Below are 23,854 nucleotides of genomic sequence, written 5' to 3' on the forward strand. Positions count from 1 at the left end.
ATCGACGTTGGGTCTTTAATTGAGATTTATCGCGAGCCGTAGCGACGATTGTCTTGGCTCCCGCGACGACGTTACGTAAACGCAGCGCGCGTTCGCTTACAATAAACCGCTCATCGATTACTCGCTAAGCAAACACCGTTCGTTCGTTTAAAACTGCGTGCTCGTGTCGCTGATTTCCTTCCCATCTGAAAATCAACGATACGCGACCTCATATCGATCTTCCGTTCGGTCGCAACGACGGATCCCCGAGTCCGACCCGGGCGCCAAGGGGTTGAACTCGCCTCCTGATTGGTAGGTAATAGTTTTCGCGAATTTGCATCCCGTCGGAGGACACCGGGAGCCTTCAAAGTCCGAATTCGACGGCGGAAAACAGCGACGATCGCGAACGGTTTGCCTATTTTCGGCAATTTCCGATTCGTAAATTGCTCGGGCAGGAACGGTCGCGCGCGTTTCGAGGAGACAAACTAGTTTTGTCCCCGCAATTCGTACGGGCGTACATACGCGCCTGCCCACCGACCATATTTCATCGAAATGATAATTGTAGCTATTACCGTCCGGCGACGGGCGATTTCTTTGTCGGCGACGTGTAATCGTTTCGACGAAAGCGTTTAACCAAATCCCAAGTCTCCGGGCTCCGATCGATTCGCTTCGTTGCCGCCGCGTTCGAGGATTCCTTTTTTATTTATTTTTATCTTTTTCTTTCTTTTTTTTTTTTTATGTTTCGTCGCGCTCCTCTGGCTTTTCATCGGAATCTCCAGGGGTGGGAGCGAACTACACGAAACAACCTTGTTGGCAAGTACTCCGACATGTATCTTGCATCGAAACCCGCCAGCGAAAAGATCTCGACGCAACGATAGCTCTGTTTACGCTGTATCGTTTTATACAATGTTCGATCGCTCCGTATGCAGTCGCGCACGCGTTGCGTTACGCATGAGGTTCGCCCAACGTAATTACACCTAAGTTGTTCCAAACGACGATACACGTACCCACTCTATCGCGTCTAATTACGCACAAAGGGGTTTTATCGAAACGCGCCAATTGTGAGGAAGGTTCAGGGTGGAAATTTCTTCTAAATATAGGCAAGTTTCTCCGAATTGAAACGAACTATGACATTTCTTTGGGGAAAACAAGCGACCTCGCGTTTCTTTCTGGAGCGATCGTTAACTTCCGGCGACTTGGATCGAGGCTCGATCGGAAATATTACGTTCCGTCGAATTCCGAGGGTGGATATTGTCCCGTTTCAACGACCGTGTCCGTAGCCGACGAATATACCGAATAATAAGGAGAAGATAAACATTTCTGTAATCGTTGATTGCGTTTGACGCGTCGACGATCGGTCGGAATTGTTCGGACGGTTCCATTTACGTGTCATTAAAGCGGCGAGTAACAATAATATCGGTGCACGTGCATAAACATTCGTATAATGATTATTCTATTTAACATCGCGGATCGATCCGCGCTACGGCTCGTATTTTTACGGGAAATCGAACGACGCGGCCATAAAGACGACGATGGCTCATCGTCGATGCAGCCGGTTCCGTATTGTTGCATTTATGATTCGTTAAATTACTATATATTTCGACAGCGGTTCTCAAACTTTGGCTACCGGGAACCAGACGTAAATACCATCTTTGGAATTTTATTTTTATGTCTCGGGGCCTGAAGCGTCCATTGGATCCTCCGCCTCCCCGGATGTCGCCTCGAAACCCTTGAACCGCGACTCTCGAAGAGCCAAACTCTCGACAGTCGATGTCGAGAGTGAAACCGCGGAGGCGCGAACGAACAGAGCTCGTCCAGGACGCGATGGAAAATAAAGGGAGCGCCATAAGGCTCTGGTTGCCTGTTCCACGGATACCGAACCAATTAGCATAACGTTTTGGAGCCGGTAAAAGGCAGCAATTGTTCGGATGTAAACCGATATCTGCTTCTCGCAGCGCATCACTGCGAACGCGTTCCCATTCCCGTTGGTTCTCACCCTTGTCTCCTCCCTCTTTTCCGCGACATTCACGCGTGTGTGTAACAGAAGAGCACGCGGCGAGGGAGAGAGAGGGAGAGAGAGAGCCATGTATCCGGTTCAGAACGTTCCCCAACGAAGGGGATTTCGCCAGCGGGAAACACAACGAACGAACGAACGAACGAACGCCCGTTCGGTCTGTTTCTCTCTCGCGCGGCTGGTCCACCCCATGCCGCGGCGCGTTTCCAGTTAAAACGGCCGAGTACTCGTGTTTAGATATCGTTAAACCGCATTTTCGACACTGCCATTATGTAAAGCACGTGGTGGAGGCCGATAAGTCGAACAATGGCGCGAGCTTGTGTCGCGCAGAACTGGTTTGGGACTTTTCGACGCCCGTTCTGCCCCGCTTTTTCGACCAATTTCCGATCGCGTTCTTTATTCCTCCGGCTATCTCTCCCAACCCCCTCCTTCTTCGCTCCTCGTCGTTCGCCGGTTATCCTTTCGCCACCCTCTTGCCGATCGAGACAGGAAACTTTCCCGTTGACAAACTCGAGAAAGTCGTCGCCGGACTCTCGTTCCCGTAGCTTAATTATCTCACCGTACCAAACGTAATTAGTGTCTCGTTGAAAATGGAACTTTTTGTCCGACGGTGGTGTCCCGCGATTAAAACACGCTCGTCGGGGGTTGTCCCTGACGACAACGACAACGACTTGTCCGTCTTCGTCGGGCAGCCGTTGCAGCTGCCTAGTCCGTCACTCTGCACGGTGCAAAATAATACTTTTTATTACCGCGATCTTTACGATCCGTACCGTATCAAGTATAAAGAAGATAATAAAGGAACAGGCGCGTGGATAATGGCTGGTATTATGCGTGTATTATTCGGTGCATTACCATTTTTATTGCCCACTTTTTTTACGATCTACTTCTCTTACGAGTTAGCATACGCCCGATCCGGGGACGCGTCGATCAAGGTCGATCTCGGTTCTCGTCCGAACGCACCTTTCGCCACGCATTATTCGTTACGATCCTTAACCGGCCCAACGTACACCTCTCCGCCGTAAGAAACACCCTTGGAAATCCTCCTCCCCCTGTCGCGGACTAATCGTGACACCTGTTAGATATCGTTCTAACCGATACGCATTGTCTCACGCGGATTTGCTGCTTAACGATACTCCGTGCCAGCTGTAAACGCGTGCCTTTCGTACCGCGTTGCACGTTACAATAGTTCAAAGCTTCTTTGTCGAGCTGTGTCGCCATTTCGAATTGGAAACATTTCCAGCAACGTCGCCGATACTGCCCCCGACGAGCATCGGAACGGAAGACGCTTGGGCCCCGTCCTCGAGTTTCGACCGCGTCTCCGGGAGTTGCATCGAACGAAAAATAAAAACAGTTAAATCCGTTCGCAAAGCAACTTCCATTTACGTTTCATTCGTAAATAAGAATCGATCGAGGGAGTTTTTCGAGCGACCGGGAGAGTCCGGCCACGCTCGGCCGCTGGCAAAAACTAGTTTACGAACGAATCTAAAATTTTCATTCGTTGTTCGTGAACAAAATTTGCCCAACTCCGGCCGTCTTGGTCGAGCGCGGCGGCCGTTTGCCAGTCGATCGCGAGCCCTCGCGGCCCGTGGAGACACGGACGTATAGAATTTGATCTAGCGCGTAATAAGGAAAGTTCTCGCGACCGTTACCTTCCCTTTAATCGTGTACAAGACGGAATCCTCGAATACATTGTTAACCGCAGTTACAAGTGAGACGACTGTAATGTTATAAAAAAAAAAAAGCGTGGAAAGCGGGGAGACCGTCGGAGCGACGAGTTGGCGGTCGTTTGGAGTTTCCCGCGTTGGCGCGTGCGCGGTGCTCGGGTTTCGGAGTTTCGTCGCGGCTCGAGGGTACGCGGGAGCGAAAGGAAGCGAATAAATACGGGTCGCAGACGTAGCGACGCGCGTCCGCGGTTCTCGATATAAATTGTGGCAGAAACAGGCGGACTCGGTATAAGTATGGTAACGATAAATCAGGAGTATCGACGTCCTGCATAGAATTGCAAATGAGACGCTGCCATCTTTAAAATAAAAAGTTATAACCGCCGCGGCTCTCTCTTGGTCGCGCACGCTCGCGAGTTTCGACTGTACGCGTTCTAAGCGTGGATGTACGGTGGAAGAGTCGATCGTAGGCGTGTGTGTGTGTGTGTGTGTAAACGCGTTGGGGAGGAAGAGGAGGGTCGAAGAAGAGGGCGGGGGAGAAATAAGAGAGAGACGGAGAGAGCGTGTTCGCGTGCGCGAGCGCGCAACGCGCGCGTAATACATACGATCTCCGGACAAGCAAGGAGAAAGAACTTAAAATGAATAATGTATCGTATATTTAATTCTATATATAAGTACCCGCGCGCGTACTCGCACACGAGCGTACGTACCAGCGTAACCCGAAGACGTAGGTGTCCCTCTCGCTGTCTCCCTTCTTTCTCTCTCTCTCTCCCTCTCTCTCTCTTTCTCTGTGGGATCGCGCGAGTATTGGTCTCTGTCTGTCGCGGTTGCCGCGCGGCCGCGATCCGACCGTGTGTGCGTGCACGCGCGAACCAAAGAGCGAAAGAGCCAGAGCGAAAGAGCAAAAGAGCAAAAGAGCGAAAGAGCGAGCTAGCGTGCCCGCGGAGCGGCTCTCCCGACGCTGTGTTTCTCCGACGAGAATGAAGTAGCATATTTTCTACGCGGAGGTCGTGACGAATCGACTTTCCAGCCGGCGACCGGAACGAAACAAAAATATTTTACCCGGGGCGCGCCTCGAGAGAAATAACAGCCCGCCCGAGAATAACTATCATTAAATTATTATCGATCGATAAGCGCCTCGTTATTGCCGGCCCGAGATTCTTTTTAATCCACCGGATGAAGTTCAACTCCGGTGAAAAAGCGTCGGGAGTACGGGGCCGATCTTCTTCTTTTTAACCTTTCTCCTCTTTTTTTTTCCACCTTCCCCCCTTTTTCTCTCTTTTTTTTACTTACTTCCCGGAAAATTATCCTCGTTAAGACGTTGGCCCGATCGCGTTGACAGGCAATCTTTAATTAGAATCGAACCCGACAACGCTCTACCACTCGATATTACCCCACCCCGGCCAATCGGGACAAACAGTGTGTAATTCCCTCTTGACTTCGTTCCAGTCCTTTTTATTTCTACATTTTTCTCGTTCCTTCAGCTCTTCCCACCTACTCAGCTCTCTCTCTCTCTCTCTCTCTCTCTCTCTCTCTCTCTCTCTATCGGTCTCCCGGCGTGGCTGCCGCCTATGCACGCGCGTCACCGCGAGTCGACCATAGTTACCGCAATGAAACGCTTCGCGTTTATTAATAATGTCGCGCGGTTGGACGTTTTACGATCGTCGCGAGTACTCGCGCGATATTTTTACCATCGCGCGACAAGGGACTATGGAACCGAACCCTTCGTTCCGCGATTCCTCGACGACCGCAACCAGCAATGGGATTCCAAGCGGTTCGAACCAAGTCCAAGTTATTTACAGGGTGTCCCGTACCGGGGAGAATAGATTCCAAAGGCACAGAGTTTCAAAGCATTATTATAGAAGAGGTCACTGACGTGTCTTTAATTTTGGAAACGATGGCCTGGGCTGACAGTTCTCACGCTCGCCGGCAGAGGGCTACATCGAGCTCGCCTCTCTCGCAAGTACGCGATCAGTGGCTTGTCGACAGCCATTTTGATTCATCGCGATAGAAAGAAGAGTCCACGCTCGGCACTTTATTAAATATTGATGTCTGGTCGGTCGAGCGATTAAGGGGTGCATCGTTGGAGCGTGTTTAGGGCGTCTGTTGGCGGCAAAGGCCATTCGGGAAAGACCGATCGAAGGAAAACGAGAGGAGACGTAGCCGCGAATGAGAACCCTTATGTTTTATTCGATACGGAGAAGCATGTCTCGCCGTTCGGTCGGCTCGGGCTGGCGCGTGACGTAACAATATAAATACAACCGCGCATTAACAAATTCCTTTTAATCTTATCGTTATACAATAAATATTGATACGAAACTTTGGTTGCGCTATCGTCGTCCGGGCACGATGTTACACATAAAATAATGTAATTCGCCTAATCTCCATCTAGCGGAAAGCGGCCATGAAGCGCCGCGAGTTCTTATCTTAACGAAATAACTACGCAATTAGCTCGGCCGCAGGCACCACCGAAACTTATTGTCCGCCTCGCGAGCTTCTTCTCCAGTCAAAATTCTCGCCTTCCTATTACCCGGGCCCCAGCCTCCGTCATCTTGCGTACGAGAGTACGACGACCACCACCCCCGCATTCGTTCCGTACAATTACCCGGCGATTCCGTCTAAATTGTCTTTACTCGAAACGTTTGTTGCGTACAATTTGATATTATCTTCGACTTACGGTCTGTACGTTGTACGAAGATAAGTAAACCTAACAAGACGTTGTTCAAGAACTGCAACGATGGACGAAATCCATCGTAGGCACGAAAATGATATCGGATTTTATCCGTGTTGGATTCACCGTTGCGTCGAAAGAACAGTCGAAGCAATTGTAAAGTAATTCTCCGGAACCGTGGAAGGGAAAATCGATTTCATCCCTTGCGAAAGTTATGGCTTCGATGTTCCGGGACGGTTGTTTCGAAAAATGGTATCGCGCGAACGTCAGAGATCGGGATTCGGCGGAGCTGCCCGTCCGCCGGCATTATTTTCAACCGCTTTATTATCCGGCAGCAAAATTATGCCACTGCATGATATAATTACATCGGAAGCGAGTGTCGTTTCACGCCCGAGTCACCTTGACGGATATTTTCCGTTCCGAGTCGACGTTGATCGGAGGAATTGTCGGTGCGCAACGCGAATTTCGCGTTTCCGATTCGTTGGCGAATATCTCGCGACCGTCTGATAAACGAAACGGATGTCGCGAGAACTTTTCGTGGACCCGTTGGGGTTTCGTCGAGCACAGTCCGCCGGAAAAACGAAGGGAAACGCGAGAAGAAGAAGAAGAAGAAGGCGTTGTCGGCGGGGGCGGTAAGAGGAATCGAGCGCGAGCGCGAACGCGAACGCGAAGGCGAACACCAGCGGTGGGTCGGTTGAGAGCCCCTGCATTAATAATATACGATACCCGTAATGGCATCGGGCGTATAGCAACGTATATATTGTATAATAACTTCCAAGGCCTTATAAACGTTTATTATTTACCGCGTAACGTAATGGCAAACGGGTCCCCACTTCTCAGCGACCGTTATTAAAAATAATACTGTAACGTTCCACCGCGAGCTTCCAGTTGTTCCCTCCCGCCCCCGTCCAGCCCCTCGCGTCCCGCGCAAAATTATTGCCTCGCGGAGTTTCAACGCAAGAGTAATTGTCCGTGAGTACGCTTTACCGCCGCGGCGACGAAAACTATTTAGCCGAGCCCGCGCGCAAGAACCGGAAACGCGATGCCCTCCTTTGCCCCACCCCCCCCCGGATGGCCGGTCACCCCCGCCCAACGGAGGACGCGTTTAACGCGAAAAAATTCGACCCGCCGAGCACTCGAACCTTTCCTTCCTTCCTGCGTCTCCTTTCGGTCGAACGAGAGAGCAGCCGCGGGGACTGCGAACCAGTTACGCGACGTTGGGTGATCGATACCTCACAGGGGATACACCCTAGTGAAATTAATTTCAATTCAAAACCAACGTAACCGACGCGGAGGCTAGAGCGCAACCCGAACGACGCCCCGTTCGCGCGTCTAAACCGTCGCGGGATTGTTCGAAAGACGCGACTTCGGACTTTGTTTAATATCTTGCAAAGTATCGGTTTAAATTTTCTTTCGAACGAACAAAGATGCAGTGATCGCGAGGAAAGAATGGTTGGGAGTTCTTAGTGTATAGGAATAATCGGTCTCCTGGTCGTTGTGGATGGTCGTGGCATGGGCAAAACGGCCGCGTAAAAGCAACGCGAACGATTGCGATTTCTCGTTAGTCGGGACGTCCGATGTCGACTGGCGGGGCCGCGATAGAGCGATGCTGGCGGATGGAACCGTTTGATTTGCAGGAATCGATAAAAATCCGCGGGATAAAAAACTCGGGATAAAAAAATGGTTCGCAGCCGGGGCCGACCGGAAAGCAGAGATCGAGGGGCGGGAGGAGGAGGAAGAGGGAGAACGATGCCAAGTGGAGGCGGAGGACGAGGAACAGGACGAGCAGGGATAATCTGATTTTCAGCAACTTTATACGTTGCGCTTCGATTAAAATCCAGCCACCGTGCAGGGCCAATACAGTTACGCCGCGCGTACCCGCGCCTCTCCTCCTCCAAATCTCCTCCTGGCCCTCCACGTTCGCCTCGATCCTCTTTCCGTTTCTCTTCTTTTCGGTGCCAGACGCTTCTACGCGTCCGATTTCGAGCGCGAGCGCGCTCCCTCGCGAGATCTCCGGAACCGGAAACCTCGTTTGCCGCGCAACCCCCTAATACGATTGTTCTCCGATCGACCGGACCGTTCGCCGGAAACAACATCCACCGCGGGGCTACGAAATATTTGCTACTTTTCCGCCAATACTTAAATTCGTGTTTCCTACACCGCTATCGAATTATGTATATCCATTCTGTCTCGCCGCCCCCCCTGGAAGCCATTTTTTCCCCCGATCGATTTTAATCGCCGAAAATCATATATTCGAGGCGGATTGGAAACCTAACGGCATTTAGTAACTTCGTTTTCGCTGGGGCTTGACGATCGCCGGCCAACCGGATGTAATATTTACAGATTTCGGAAAGGCTTTCGGGGCTCTGTCGATCGTAACGATATTAAAATTAAATTGACTGGCTGTTTAATGGAGTTTAGATCGCGGTAGTCGGAGCGTTTATGTCGACAAATTAAAGCGGCACTCGAGACCGGCATTTAAGGCCATTGCTTTTCATAATCCTTATCTCCGCCCCGTTGACAATCTAACCCGCGTTAAACGCGCACTTTATGCAAACGATCTTAAACTATTTCTTAGAGTTAACGACGTCCGTGCGAGCTAACGCGATCCAAACCGATCTCAATGGCGCTCGCGACACGTAAACAAGAGATCCGATCTGAACGTTTTCAAATGTCATATAACACGCTCGCGTACACGCTTTCGCACGCTCGATGATACACCATTAGAATCTATCGACAGTATCTGCGATCTAGGCGTAACCCACGGATGATAAATATTCCGTCGTTTTACATATTACAGACGTTGTTAAATGTTACCGTTCGGGTCGCTCGGTCTTATCAAGCTCCGTTGCTACGGTATCAAAAATCCTTTCGCCTTAATAATTCCGTGTAATTTTTCCGTTTAAAACTAGAATACGCGAGCGTAATTTCGTTTCCCCGTCAAATTAGATACCTTAACGCGATTCGTAGAGCCTAATATAGATTCTTTGGATCTATCAGCGATTCCGAAGTATTCGCGATGGGATAGATTTAACCAGGATTATAGTCGCGTTTTAAATCGTTTAAATATGCAAACGACGGGAGACATTTTCCCGATACTATTTTCTTGTTTCGAATCATTAATCGTATCGATTGATTTACGACGTCGGAATTAATTTGTTTTAACACGCTTGTCCTAGGTCGATGCAGTAATCGCCTCTTCTCGAAATACGAAACTTGGAAATTTTAATACTTACGTATCGCGTGGTGCTGCGAGGTTGTTTCCGGCGGAGGTGTAGATCGATTCGTTATCTTGTCCGAGATTCGATGGTCCTTGGAGCCCGGGGGGACGGGTTAGGAGCGATCGAAACGAGATCGAAGGAGGAACGAAGATAGAGCCGCGGATGATAGTTGGGGTGGGGCGGAGAGGAGGATGAAGAAAAGGCTGGAGCACGGCGAGTACGCACGCGTTATTGAAACGCAAATCACGTTGCGCAACTCACCGGCGTAGCGAGCCCGATTGGAATGTCTTGCATTAATAAAATATGAAGTATACAAAGTTATTAAAAGGAGTAAAGAGGAATTTAATGTTTATTCATAGCCGAGCGAAACGGATGGACGAGCGAGCGGATAGACGGCCGAGCCGCGATTCTCGGCATATTAAAAATCGTAAAATAACGTCGTTCCCTGGCGGGCGTGTTCGGCCCCCTGGGTCCTTTAACCCCCCCGGTCTAACATCTTTGATTCTAATCCGCGAGCTGTACGCGTGGCGCGCAGGCGATCGACGCCAGGAAACGAGGGCCGGGGTCTCGTTTCGAAATTCGCGGCGCCGCGGGGCAGAGAGCCGCAGCGCGTCGGAAGGGTCGACGAAATGATTTACTGGCGCGCAAACCTCCCGACACCTGGCTCGTTCGGTCGATAATTCCATCGTCGCGTACTCACCTGTAACAGAAAACAGAAGGGATCGATTAAAACGACTATCGATTCGCGTTAACGAGCCGACGACGCGGCCGAAGACTCGCCGACAGGCTCGCGGCGCGCCGCGCCGGACAGTTTCGCCTACGCGATCGAGAACGCGCGCTCGACCTCGAGCATGGTATTATATGCGTATAATATTGCGCAGAAATAATAAATTACGGGCGAAACGCGGACGGGCGTAAATATGTATTAACGCAATTACGTGTTACGCGCTGGAAATCGATTTCTCAACTAGCCGCGCAACCATCGCTGGAATCATTTTCAACGGCCCTCGGACCGCGTATATCTATTCCGTAATCCTGCCGGGAGACTTTTTATTTTTTTGCCCCATCGGCGGACTTTTTCTCCCCGAGACTAGGCTCGCGTAATTATTTTGCGCACGCGCGCTCGACGATTAAGAAACCGATGAATCGAAACGCGTTGTTGCGAATCGCCTCGATGACAGTCTGATTCGTCGTCCTGTAATGTTGTAAATCGCATTTTGCTCGATATTCCAGTGCCCGTTCGGCTTCGTTCTCGATCACAGATCCGCTGGATCGGAAAGAGCGCGCAAAGTTTCGGCTGGTAACTAGCAGCGTTCAATGGGCGAATAAGCTGGCGTCGATCGGACCATGAATTACTAAGCGGTCTTTGGCGCCAACGATTATTTATAACCGACGTCGAAATACGTGTACCGCTTCGAGCGGAATTCCAAGATCCGCGCGGATATAAATACGAGAACCGAGCGTTTCTCCGCGCGTCGCGACCGGGGAAACGCACGAAAGGGAACCACCGGGACCCCGGCGTGAGAGGCAGCGGTAAACAAAATTGCGGGGGCGGCGAAATCTCCGGGAGACGGGTTACTTAATATCGGAGAAAACGGACGATCGAACGCGGCTCGGGGAACATCGTGTCGCGGCATCGTCGGGGCCCGCGGGGGTGTAAGAGAGGATCGCGACGAGCCTATCGAACCGCGATTAAAATATAAAATGGGTTTCGAGGATTCGGACGGTGTTACGCGCCGTTTCAATTATTGTCACCCGGCAACTACACGCAATTTTTGTTCCCGGGGTTCGATCGCGGCTTTTCGTTCATCCGCGACCCTCCCTTTCCCCCCCGCCCGGCCAAACCACCCACGATCGCCTCGTCGCGTATCTCTCGATTTTTTTTTCCCGAGCGCCGATTTTTCCGCCTTTTTTACCAGAGCCGCGGGTACGGCGCAAAAATCCGATACCGTTTTGCGGAGGCCGGATTAGCGGTAGATCGCGCTACCGATTTGCCGCGCGCAACCCTCCGCCAGGACACCCGACGAACAAAATATTTCCTTTCCGTTCGAACGGAACGATCCAGCGGCTGGTGTTCCTCCAAGACGATATTTAGCGGCTAACGCGTTCACGACGAATCGAATTTCCAACAATTTCGAGCGGTTCGATTCGAAAGAGCGGGGAAAGAGCCAAGGGTCGGATCGAAGGGGTTGAGCGGGGGGGTGTGGTCGGTTCCCACGGTTCGCGATCCTCTGTCGCGGCGTCGAAGAGCGTCGCGCTCGCGCCAGAAAGGGGAATAAAGAGGAGACGGATAGAGACGCGAGCTCGTCGCCGCGCGGAAAGAATCTCGAGCGAAAAGCTCACTCGAGATGCCGCGAAAACAATGTCGAGGGTGGCCCGAGATATACCTAATTGTTGAGAGTACAGCCGGCGTAGAAGGAAAAAAAAAAAGGTGCCGGAGAAGAGGAAGAGAAAGGCGGAAGAATGAAACTGACACCGACTTCCCTCGAGCCCTTCCTCTTCCCCCCGCCGCGCCCCTGGCCCCCCGTTCCTCTTACCCCTTTCCGGGATCGGTCCTCTCTGTTCCGCGCGGTCGCGTACCTCCGCGTCCTCTCTCGTCTTTGCCCTAGCCCTCGCCCTCCTCGCCCTCTTCGGGCTCCGTCCCTCAACCCCCCGCGGCCCCGCGTCGGCACACTTGCTTTTTATCGACGGCGTACTTTAACCCTCGAGCCGCGGTGTGGGTGGGGTGGGGTGCGGCTCGGGCCAAGGGGGAACGGCGCAGGGGGGGGGGGGGTGGAACGTAGGTGGCGACGGAGGATGAGAACGGATCGCGACCGAGGGAGAGCAGAGGACAGACGCAGGACGGTTGCCGGCTGGTCGAGGGTACGGCCGGGGCATTAAACCCATTTAAATATAACCAATACCGGGGTGCCTTCTACCCCTCGGTTATGGATGATTTTTACCGTTCATTTGAATAACCCGTAAGCTGCATCGGCCCCGCGCAGACGAGCACGCACCCAACCAACACGGACGCGAACCTCGAGTATCCTTCTCTTTTCTCTTCGATTCTCCTCCTCTTGGCTCTATCTACCACTCACCCCCCTTCTAGCCATCGCCACCTTTTCTCCATCCCTTGGAATGCCGGCGCTTCTTCCATTCCGCGTTCGCGATGCCCTCCGATTCTTCGCCAATTTGCGACTCGCGATTCTCACTCGGTCCACCCTCAACGCGAAACGATCTGGGGGGTAAGATTGCCCGAAAACCAAGTATCCCAAACGATCTACTCCTACACCAAGTTTCATCGAGAAATTTTCTTCGATTTAACAATCGCCAAACTGCTTATTCGGTGATTCGAATCACCGTGCCCTCGTATGTATTAAATGTATTTAAAGTCGACTATAATTGAACCGGTGCCCGTTGAAATAAATAAATGATTCGGAACTCGGTTGTATTTTCGTTCCTATCGTCAACACCGTCTTACACAGAGATATTCCGGTTGTGTTCGGTGTTCGCAAACGAAAAATGACTAACTTTCGAACGAAGCGCACAACTGGCTATCGATTATTTATTTTCAACTATCGTACATGCTCGTAAAGTTCGTGTGGAAACCTGTTGTGCATTCGGTCAAAAATAAACCCCGCGCTGCTACAGATGCACGGTCACGACTAGCCGGGAGAATGCAATATTTGAAAATACTCTATCCTTAGGGGAGGATTGTCAATCATTCGACGGTCTATTTTTATAAAAAGCAAATACGATAGTTTGACGCGTCCACGTTTCTCTCCGCCGGTTCGCAACGTTTTCTACGTCGTGATAGCCGTGAATTCCTTCGATTTAAAATACGCTCGCGGGCACGCGTGGAGTGGTAAGTTGAAAATCGGCCGCGTTGCCCGAGGGTTTGAAGTGAACGCCAGTGGAAAGGTTTCGCGCTTAGCCGGACGGTAGGAAAGCAGGTTGCGCGAAGATAGCGAAGGACAGCCAGCAACGGGTAGCAATAGGAAACCAGCCGCTGGACTGGCGATGCCAGTGACCCTGGCAATGGCAACGCGAACGGCCGCGATCGCGGCTGCGGATGCAGCTGCGACGCTATAGCGATTGCATCTTTGCCTACGGCCACTACGTTCGCCCGCGACCTAAACGAACGCTCGATACTCTTGCCAAAATCGTGCCACCTACGATTCTTGCTTCGCTACGTCTTCCACTTGGTGCCAGTAACAATTTCTACACGAATTAATGTCATTCTACGTGGTAAAACATTCCAATTCCAAGCAGTGGTAACACGTGCGAGTGTTGGACAGCGACACTTTCCACACCGCAATATTAACGTATATTTATTGATACCTTTCATGTTGACGATTACCTTAAAATACGATTTTTCTTTTAATTAGAATATGTACTCATGCCATTGCATCAAACAAACTTAACATAAGTTGTTGAATAATAATATATACGCGTTTTGCAATTATTGGAAATAGGTGGTGGAATAAAAAAAACAATTAGGACGATGTAACTTTTAGCTAAGCTTTAGAAACACTTGGAAGGTACGTCTACACAGTTCGAAAGAAACATACAGAATGAGAAGGTCAGAAAATTCGTCCCGTACCCTCAGACCCAATCGGTCCTATACTTTGTCTAAACAAGCCAAGGAAGGGACACAGCTGCACCCTCTTGACTCGCAAAGGACGCGTCGATGGTTTTTCTCGCATAAGGGAAACTTTCTCTTTTAGAACAGAAAAACCAACATCTGACATAAGTCAAATTGACGACTTCCGTAAATCTAGTGTCAAATATGCGAGCTTCCGATTATAGTGTGATAAAGAAAGGTACGTGAACCAGTAGGGTACAAGACAAAAGGGGGGAGATATTAGAAACGTTCAGGGCAGCGAGGGGTAGGAGTTCCCATTAAAATGGAGCATATTTCGGGCTCGATAGTGTCCCGCATGGAGAAACGAACGGAGTTTTCGGTGGCAAGATGGAAGGTCCGGTTCGAGGGTGCAGGAGGAGAAGGCGCGTAGTCCGCTCGCGGTAAAAAAGCGAGCAAAGCGTGGACGCGCGGCGATGCGTTGCCGCGTGCGCTAGTACAAGTGGAGTGCAAATATCGGCCGGCCGATAATGCGAGGTCAATTCTCTCTCCCTCCTCCGACTTGGCTGTTCAAACCTCTCGAACGCTCCCTACGGCGTTACTTCCACTCGAGGAATCATAGAGGAACAGCACGAAATTGAAGCGAAAACCGCGCTGTTGGCTCGCGCACCGCAATCCGGAAGGAAGTAAAACCTGGTTAAGGGGAACGTGGCACTTGTCCGCGCGGTCCAGGGGGGAGGGGGAGGATCGTGATGGCCGCGCGCACGTCCTCCCTTTATCGGGGATTCGATCGAGCCGATCGCCACCGATTATCCGGCTCTTGGACCTTCCCTGCCAGGAGACGGTCGACCGTGTTTCCATTCGTCGAACAAAATTATGGAATCGATCCGACCGGAACGAAAACAAAGGCGAGGGTACGCCGCCCGGAAACCGGGCAGCTCTATCGCCGAAGGAAAAAACCAGTCGCGATCCGACGATCGATCGCCACGGTTTCTGATTAAACGGTTAACCCCTTCTGTTATTCCGTTTCTTTCGTTGTCTCGTTAGCGTTTCGCTGCGCGTTCGCGGGGAAACTCGGGAAGGCTGAAAAATCCGGCATTGTCGTAGCGTGCGGGCGCAATAATCGAGGTCGCGCGGTTGCCCAGCGCCCGAACAAAAAGAGCGGCGCAATTTGAATTCCGCGCGGCCGCGAATCGCCGCGCGGCGATAATTCTCGGTAGAATGGATAGAAGGGTTTTAAGGGTGGACAGGGGGGGAACGGGGCACGCAGGTTGGTCGCGAGAATCGTAACCGTAACCGTAAACGTAAAGCCGAAATGATAAACGCAACGGGTATACTTAATGGCGCGAAGCACCACGAGGACCAAAGTGAGGGAGAGAGAGAGAGGAGCGGAGAGTGTGCGTGCGTTTATCGCGGGCCGCGCGTATTTTGTGCGCCGATTGGGGCGAGGTTCCCGCTATCGTTTCGACCCTCTACGATCGCCTCGATGCACGAATCGTATTTATCATACGCGACCGATCGTACCGGATTCGCGATCGGCCATCGGCTCTAGATATCGCCCAGCGCGCCGCGGAATCGTCACTTTAATTGGCCGTTCCTCACCGGAGGATTTTAACGGCCGATCTCGTCGACGCACCGTCGAGCATTTGTTTTCGATTTCGTCCTCGTTTCTCCGATTATCGGCGGACCCGCTCCACCCTGGGATCTTTTATCGTTTTACAAAACGCGCCCTTCGTCTTCCTCGTCGCCACCAGTTCCAGGATTTTCAGTGATAAACGTAAACGTGCAGGGTTACGCGTCAACAGCTAAGGTTTTCTCGATCGCTCGACGGATTAAATAGCCCCCGAGCTGTCAACGCGTGGAAAAAGGTTAACAAGTCCACCGTCCACGACCTTACGCCCGGTGTTCTGACTCTCGAGAGTCGGCATCCAGAACAAGAGCCTCCACTCCTGCGTGTCCGCGCGAAAGGACCCTCGCTCTCGATACCGCGTTCATTAAAGAGCCGACAGCGACTCTCGAGAGCAAAACTCCACGATGGACAGCAGCCATTCGACTCGTTCGTTACCGCATCGACACACCCATGTTTGCTTACTGCCGTAACTATCATCGTGAGATCGTACGATGCCTGGCCGCTCTTTCTATACAAGCTAATAAGTTGCCTCGGACGTTGTGTAAAAACAGAATTTTTTTTACGTTTTCTTTGGATGGTAAACCGCAAGTTAAAAGCTCGTCCTTTTACAGAAAGTGTTCTTCTTCCATTTCCACGCGTTGCATCCGTGTCTCTGTCGAATCACTCGACCAGCGTGCAATTTCTCTGAATCATTTATAGACGAAGGGTACGCTACGCTTTCCAACTATTGTCGCGAGACAAAAGGGCAAAGGATTAACATCGGGAGATCGAGGGAACCGTGTATGGAAATTGAATGACATTCGCAACGTGATTTATAAAGAGTAAGATAAACATCGCACGCGACACGTAGCAGACAGTAAGTTATTCATGACGCTAACGTACAAAAATGTTTATATCTCAGGAACGATTGAGCTTTCGACCTGTGTTTACCAACGTGTTTTTACTCAATACGATGCATACTATGTGCTACCGTGTTCGTGATGAATGGGTTTTTGTTTCGAGCAGGCTGCACCGACGATGCACAAATCTTTTTCTCGATCTTTTTAATTTATAACTTAATAGTAACCACGGAACGGTCATTAACATAAATAAACTTCTGGAATACTTTACCGAGAATAATATAAAGCAACGTTTTCAGATATATTGTGCTGGCAGAATAGTTGTCAGTAATAATTAGTCTCCCACCGTTGAGCACGCGTTCGCATAATTCGACTATCGGATTCATCTAAACCTTAAGTATTCGTGACTCGACCACTACAGATTTTATACGATCGCGTGTATCTTTCCGTTCTGCGCAATTATGGGTATGGTTTTTTATTATTTTTATAAAATAATAAAACACGAAAGGGAACGATGGATTCGTCGAGTTCTGTTTCAGGCTGGCAAGATCGTAAATCGTAGGCGAATAATCGTATCCCGACATACTTTTCCACTTTCCGTTTATCCACATTTTTTCGCGCGTCCGTTCGATTTTTGGGATCGATACCTTTTCCCCTTGCCGTCGGATTCGACCGATTATTGTCCATTATTTGTTGGTAAATTGAAAATATATTGACTTTTGCGTCGGTGAATGTAATTCCAAATAAACTGTTCCTCTCGAAATCACATTCCCAAAGTATTCTACACGGGCAATTCTATTTCGCTCGTTCGCGACGTATTACGATAAAGTTTCGAAATCGAAATGATTCAAAGTGCATCGAAATTCCGCATAATTTCGTCCGTTCCCCGTGTACCCGAGCCACGTTCCTTCTTTCTTGGGATCAACGACGCGATGCTGGCCTGGACTCGCTGCGTTCGGTAATAATAGATAAAGGCATATCGAGCGTTTTCTATTTAATATTCGGCCGATGGAACAGTATGGGACAAAGGAAGAATCGGCGAACGATCGAGGACTCGTCGCGACAAAAGGAAAAGTTTGCGGACGCGTAGACGACAGAGGCTCGGTACTGGCGGGCTCCGGTGATAGAGATACCGAGACCAGAGACCGGCAGTCGTCAGGAAGGATCGTTCTCCGCGAAACGATGCCGGAATCAATAACGCCCGAAGTCATTCGACAGTCATCAGAGGCTCCCGTTATCTCGGCAGGGGCTGGCACCCTCGGTTTTTTCCCGGCGCAGCCGTCATCGTCATCCGCGTCCTCATCCACCAGCGGCGGCGGGAGTCGCGTACGCAACGGTCGTCATCATCGTGATCGTGATCGTGATCGCGATCGCGTTCCGCGAGAGCAGAAGGAACATCGCGCACACAGATAGAGGATCGCATCCGGGCCGAGGGTTGGTCGGTTCGCGGGTAGGCTGGGGTGCCGTATGGGTTAGCTCAGGGGTAGGATAACTGGGAGGAAGAACTAGGAGGGGGTGGAACGGGTATCGGTGCGAGAGATAGGCGGAGGTGGCGGAGGAGGGAGGGACGGGGGAGGGAAGGGGGGCTCGGCGGCGTTGTAGGGCTCGGTGGATCCCGGTTCCAGAGCCCTCGCCTCTCTCTCGCTTGGCAGGATGTAGGCGTATAACAATGACAAACCGTGAAACAATGCTGGGCGCCACTGGAAAAATTCCAAAAAACGCGAATAATAAAAATGAGAGCTCGCGTGCACCGCGTGTGTGGGTCCCGCAATGGTGGCGGCGGCGGCGGTGGTGGCGATGGCGGTACGATGCCTAGCGCGGCGCTGATGCGACGCTTCCAGCAGCGGCGGTGGTGGTGGTGGTGGTAGTGGTGGTGGTGACGGCGGCGGTGAGACAAAAAAAATGGGTAGGAACGGGAGAGGGTAGCAGGGGGGTGGAAAAAATGTAAAAGCCCCGGCGCGCACGGCGCTTCGTCGGGGACAATACGTGACGATGAATGCCTATTATATTTATCTGTAACAGGCGTTCCATAAAGCAAATAACACAGAAGTGTAGCGAGGAAAAAATCGGGCTTTTTTTTCGACGCGGCGCAGTGCCGCGAGGGCTCGCTCGACGAAAAAAAAGAAAGAAACGAAAGCAAGGGCGGAAAAGGGGACAAACGAAAATTCCAGTTCTATCCGAGGTTCGTCGATCCTCCCGGCGAGCTACCCAACCCCCTCCGGACCCCGTCGCCCTTTCAACGTTGCGCGGGCGGCGGACACGGTGCCAAGGCCCCGCGAAAAGCCTCGCTCCCTACGAGGAACCATTTCACGACGGTCCCGCGAGAGATTCGCCTCCATACCGCGACGAAAAAATTCATGGCTATCGAATTTCCGAGCGTCCAACCCCCCGAAAGAAACCACCGGTTTCAAGGATACGCGGGGGCGTTTCGTTTTCGAGACGTTGCCGGAGCATTTGCCCCGAGAGCTCGAGGCCGGACAATTTTATCCCGACGAGCGAGCGATGCTATTTACCTTATTTTCGCGGTTACCGCCGCGAGAAACGGCTCGCAACGAATCCGGGCGGTAAGCGCGAGTCGACTAAGGGAAATTCCGTGAACGGAATAACGCGGAAAAAGAGAGCGAGGCGAAAGGGTGAGGACGGTGGAGCGAGAACGGGAAAGGGCGAAGCGCCGGTGTGTGCCAAAAACTATAACCTGTTGCATACGGCGTCACGAAGCCCGAAAAACGCCCCTAGCCTCGTCCCTTTTACTCACCCCCTTAACCTTCCGCCCCTGTGTCGAGCCCAACTTTTCGCGGCACCGCGTTAAACCGAAGAATCTCTCCGTGTCGGATACTCGATATCCCGATATTCGCGATATCGAGCCATCGGTGGCTGCCGACGCGCCGGGCTTTTCTACTTTTTCGCGGCCGATGCGTTCTCCCCCCTCGGCAAAAAAGGCCAGAGAGCCCCGCGCAAGGCGAAAAAAAACGACGATACGATGAAAACGACATTGGCGATTTTCGGTCGAAACGATCGAATAATCGCCGCGGAAACGACCGCCCGGCCCGCCTCCTCGTTTCGCCTCGTTTTTCAATGATTCTTCTTTTCCGCGGCGCAACGCGTTCATTTATTATTACCCTGTGCTCCCCCACCCTTTCGCTGCCGGGGCTCAACGAACAAAACGACAACAATAATTATGCGATATGTTGGCAGAGGAGTCCGAGAGTGGGCAATTTGAGGGAGTCGTTGATTTTCTCCGAGAGCGGAGGGAATATTTTCCTCGTAAATCGACTGCTCCTCGAACGGTATTCTTAGGTTCCCCTGTTGGGTAACTGGTTGGTCCCGTGGGTTTCTTCTCCGCCGGCGGCAAAGCTGGATCGCGCACGCACGCACGCACGCACGCACGCACGCACGCAGGCACGCACAGCAGTCAGCCCAGCCAGGCGTGCTCGCGTGTATTTTTATGAAATCATTGTTTCGAATGACAATACACCGGGATGAGCAGCGCACAATGACTGCATCGACGGAGACGCATAGGCGGAGGGTGGTGGCGGAGACCGGAGACGGAGGTGGAGAACCAGGAGAAGGGAAAAAAGAGGGTAGGAGAGGGTAGCGGTACGCGGTGCAAGGAATCGAAGGAAGGGTAGGCGTACACAGAGCGTACAGAGCACACACAGCACAGAGCACGCACGCGATACGCGCTTCGTCGCCGCGGATCGTTCCTACGGCTCGTCCGTTCGTCGATCCGTCCGTCCGTCCGTCCGTCCGTCCGTTGGTACGTTCGTTGGTACGTTCGTTCGTTGGTTGGTTGGTTGGTTCGTTCGTTGGTTCGTTCGGTTCTTTGTGATGACTGTCGATGAAACGATGACATATTTTTCCGGCTTTCACTCCCGGGGTGCCCCGCGGCTCTTCCATTCACGCTTCCTCGCTTCGTCCCTCTGTTTCTCGAGCGTGGTCGCGGATGCACGCACGGACGCACGCGCATTCCCGATGCCTCGGGTGCAATATCTACTCTTCCACTCGCTCGTCTATCCAGCCCGCTCCTTTTTTTTACCCCCCTTTTACCTCCTCCACTTTTCCCTCTCTTTCTCCCTGTCTCGTTAAACCGTTCGACAGCCTCTCTTCCTACAATTTCATTGCCCCCGTATAATTCTACCGATCGACGTCCTTCTCCGGCCAGCTACGGATTATCGGGGACCAGCGGCGAATCGGTAACGCTGTCCTCTCCCGCAACATCGCCGCAAATCTTTTTAAACCGCTACAAGATCCGTGCTCGCGGACACGAACTTTGACTTGGACTTTGTCGCGATACCTTGTTAACTCTGGTAGCCGATTAACTGGCTACCGAAACGACGCGGGTTCGCGGAATTTTCGATTTTTTTTGCGCAAGATTGCGACGCATCGATCTCGCGGTAAACGAGCGACGCGGCTCGGTGGGTGGATATTTGTTTTATATACGATAAACGAAATAAAACGTCGATCTCGTAAAGCCGGGCACGATAAAACGGACACGGAAAATCTGGCGGTACGGTTGCGTATTCACGGGGGATACAGTCTCTGCACGTACATCCGAGAATTGTACGTTTGTCGCGCTCCGGGGGTGAGCCGGTGCCGCGGCTCCCGCCTATTGTACGTCGATTTTTTATCGTCCCATTTATTTGTACCGACCTTTATTAAACGATGAAAACTTTATTGCTAATTGCTGGGGGCGAAAGGGTTTTTATGGATGCTTGCTCGGCCGCGTTTTCATTTCGATTCCAGAGGATCGTTCCAGGTGGGGGGGGGTCGTAGGCTCTCCGAACACTGGGCAACCCCTTGCCGATCGAATATCGAGGAACGCTCCTCTCCTAAATACACACGGGGAGGGTGTTCATCGACGGAGGCGGCCGGGAAGCCCCGAGGAGGCCGTCCTCCTTTTTTCCCACCGTCTCGGAGGAACCTCGTTAATCCGCGAGACGATGTAATCTCGAGGCGATTCTAAGGACGCGCCGCGCGATAATTTAACGTCGTTTAATTCCGTCGCCAGGTAAAGAGAGTTTAATTAAATGAAATCGTCGGAGAATTAATCGTTCGATCGGCTAATCCGACCCAATACCGTAACGACGTTTCCATTAGCGGTCGGAGGGGGCGGCCGGATCGGGCCAAGACGTTTCTCCGGTTCCTCCGGTTCGCCGGGAGCCCGCGGGATCCGCGACGTTACGAGCCTCCCCTGGCTGGAAACCGGGCAATTTCCACCGGTGCCTCGGACTGGAAATTTACGACCGGTAATACGCGAGCGCGAAATAAACGCGGAAAAATAATAATTGTAAAAAAGTTCCGCGATGCGTGGACGCGTGCGCGGCAGTTCGGAGGGGGCCGTGTAAATCACCGCGCTCACGACCACAAACGCGAACGCCCGAGTCTTCGAGGGCAATTTCGACGCTTCTATTATTCCTTTCTCGCGTTTCTGCGCCCCCTTCGTCCCACCCCTCCGGCCATCGTTCTCGTTATACCATTATTTCCGTGTTTACACCCGGCTACGAACCTCCGCCGCCGTCGCCTCCTCGGCGTTCGAATTGTCCTGGCCACAATATTTTCGAAATAATCGAGACAAAGGTAGTCGAACCGACGCCCGCGACACACAATTCGAACCTACGTGGTTTCGAAACGCTGCCAAAGGATCAACGCCACCCTCCCACGCGCGGACAAAGTCGCTCTCGAGGGTAATGTTTTTCTCCATTCTCCGTCATCCCCTTTCATACATAGTATATCTCGGAACCACGGTGTCTTCTACGAACGTCGAGTCGAAAGTAAGTCTATTTTGCGGGAAATCGACTCGATTACTTTGACAAACGAAGACCTCGAACGAACAAATTTTATCACAGAGCAACCTCGCGGTTAAAGAATCCTTAAAATTCTTTCGAGAAATGGCCACTCGATTACAGTGACGATCGATCGCGTGGAAATTACTCGATGAAGGGACAAAAGAACGCGGGGACGATACCGTTTATTCCAGTATACGAATTAAGCTTGCTTAACCCTCTGCCTGTCCGGCCGCTCGAAAATTTCGAACGCTTAATAACGATTCATTTTTCAATGAAATATCAATATACATGCAAATTTAGATTGGCTGAGTGTAAAGTTCGCAAATGGAAATATGTTTTTTTCCCTTTTAAAACAATATAGAAAATTGCCCGGTTATAATTTTTTTCGATTGTTTCTATCGGGATATATCTGGAAATACAAAAATAATAAATAACAAACAAATCGAATCACGGTAACTTCGTTATCGGGCGATAGTTCCGATAGGTTTACATATTATTACGACTAATCGAGACACCATCGAACAATCGAAACAATTACACCGACAAACATTCGATTCTTTAAAAGGGCAAACATCGATCGTTCGCGAGGCGACAAAACACGTTATCTCGTTTGGTTTAATTCCGAAACACGAATCGTGCATCCCAAGTATCGGCTAGAGCCTGGTTTTATCGTGGAGGATCTGTAGTTGGTAAATCACTTTCCCCTCGGTGGATCGTAATCTGGTTCTCAAAACGAAAGAAAGAACGCGCGTTATGCCCGTTCATCCGGTGCACCGGGGAAGGAACTATTCAATTCATAATGTGTTTTTTCTGCGTAACGTTTCAGCGCTTCCGTCCGAGCCGTCAAGGAAGACGCGAAGCGTGTCACGATAGACAACCGTGCGTCCGTTTAGGCGGCGTTAGCCTCGACAAAGGGTGAACATCCTCCGCGAAATCTCTCCGTCGAGTTCTCGATCGCGCGTAGGACGACGAAAGCGGCGAAAAATACCCCGGTACGCGTCTCCCGCTCGCTCATGTTTTAATCGTCGTCGAGGTCGTTAAGATCCTTAAAGCCTCGAACGCGGAGCAAAAGAAGCAGAGGGAAGCGGCTCGCGAGGATGAAATACGGGGAACGTTGAACCCAATCAAGTGGCTGTCATAAATTTCCATCAAGCCACGCAACCCCGACCACGGTGCTAATGGTCGATACAAAATTGCTACTACCAGACACGGTTCGAAGGGAGCCGGGTGGGAGGAAAGGATTCGGCGAAAAGTCAAAGTCGATCGTCGATGGCGTACGGTTCCAACGACGTCTTCCGGTTCCCTCGAGAGGCGGGGGCGGGCATATTTATATCCAGACGCGCGGATCGGGCGTCGGTGGGGGGTCGCGCGGTACGCGAGAATATTTCTATAGAAACGGTTATACACTCGTAGAACATATTGAAACGCGTCGTTGGGGGCAGATGCGTCCGATGATATATTAACGCCAACTGTGCGGCCCATATACGCGAAC

General features: G+C 51.5%; 1 protein-coding gene across 11 annotated transcripts in view; it reads right to left on the bottom strand.

The window, feature by feature from the left end:
- The window catches only part of LOC122394971 (protein bric-a-brac 2-like), a 253,470-nt gene that overhangs the window by 112,000 nt on the left and 117,616 nt on the right, over positions 1 to 23,854 (bottom strand). The window contains exon 2 of one of the 11 annotated variants that reach the window (XM_043392199.1): positions 9,218 to 10,246. The exons of the other annotated variants lie outside the window; for them this stretch is intronic. Coding sequence (XP_043248134.1) covers positions 10,181 to 10,246 — 66 coding nt within the window. The 3' untranslated portion in view covers positions 9,218 to 10,180. Of the gene's footprint in view, positions 1 to 9,217; positions 10,247 to 23,854 lie in introns of those variants that run through there. 11 annotated transcript variants of the gene reach the window in all.

This window comes from Colletes gigas, unplaced genomic scaffold (assembly GCF_013123115.1).
Source record: "Colletes gigas isolate AHSC1104 unplaced genomic scaffold, ASM1312311v1 Colletes_gigas_Sc00005, whole genome shotgun sequence".
Classification (NCBI taxonomy): domain Eukaryota; kingdom Metazoa; phylum Arthropoda; class Insecta; order Hymenoptera; family Colletidae; genus Colletes; species Colletes gigas.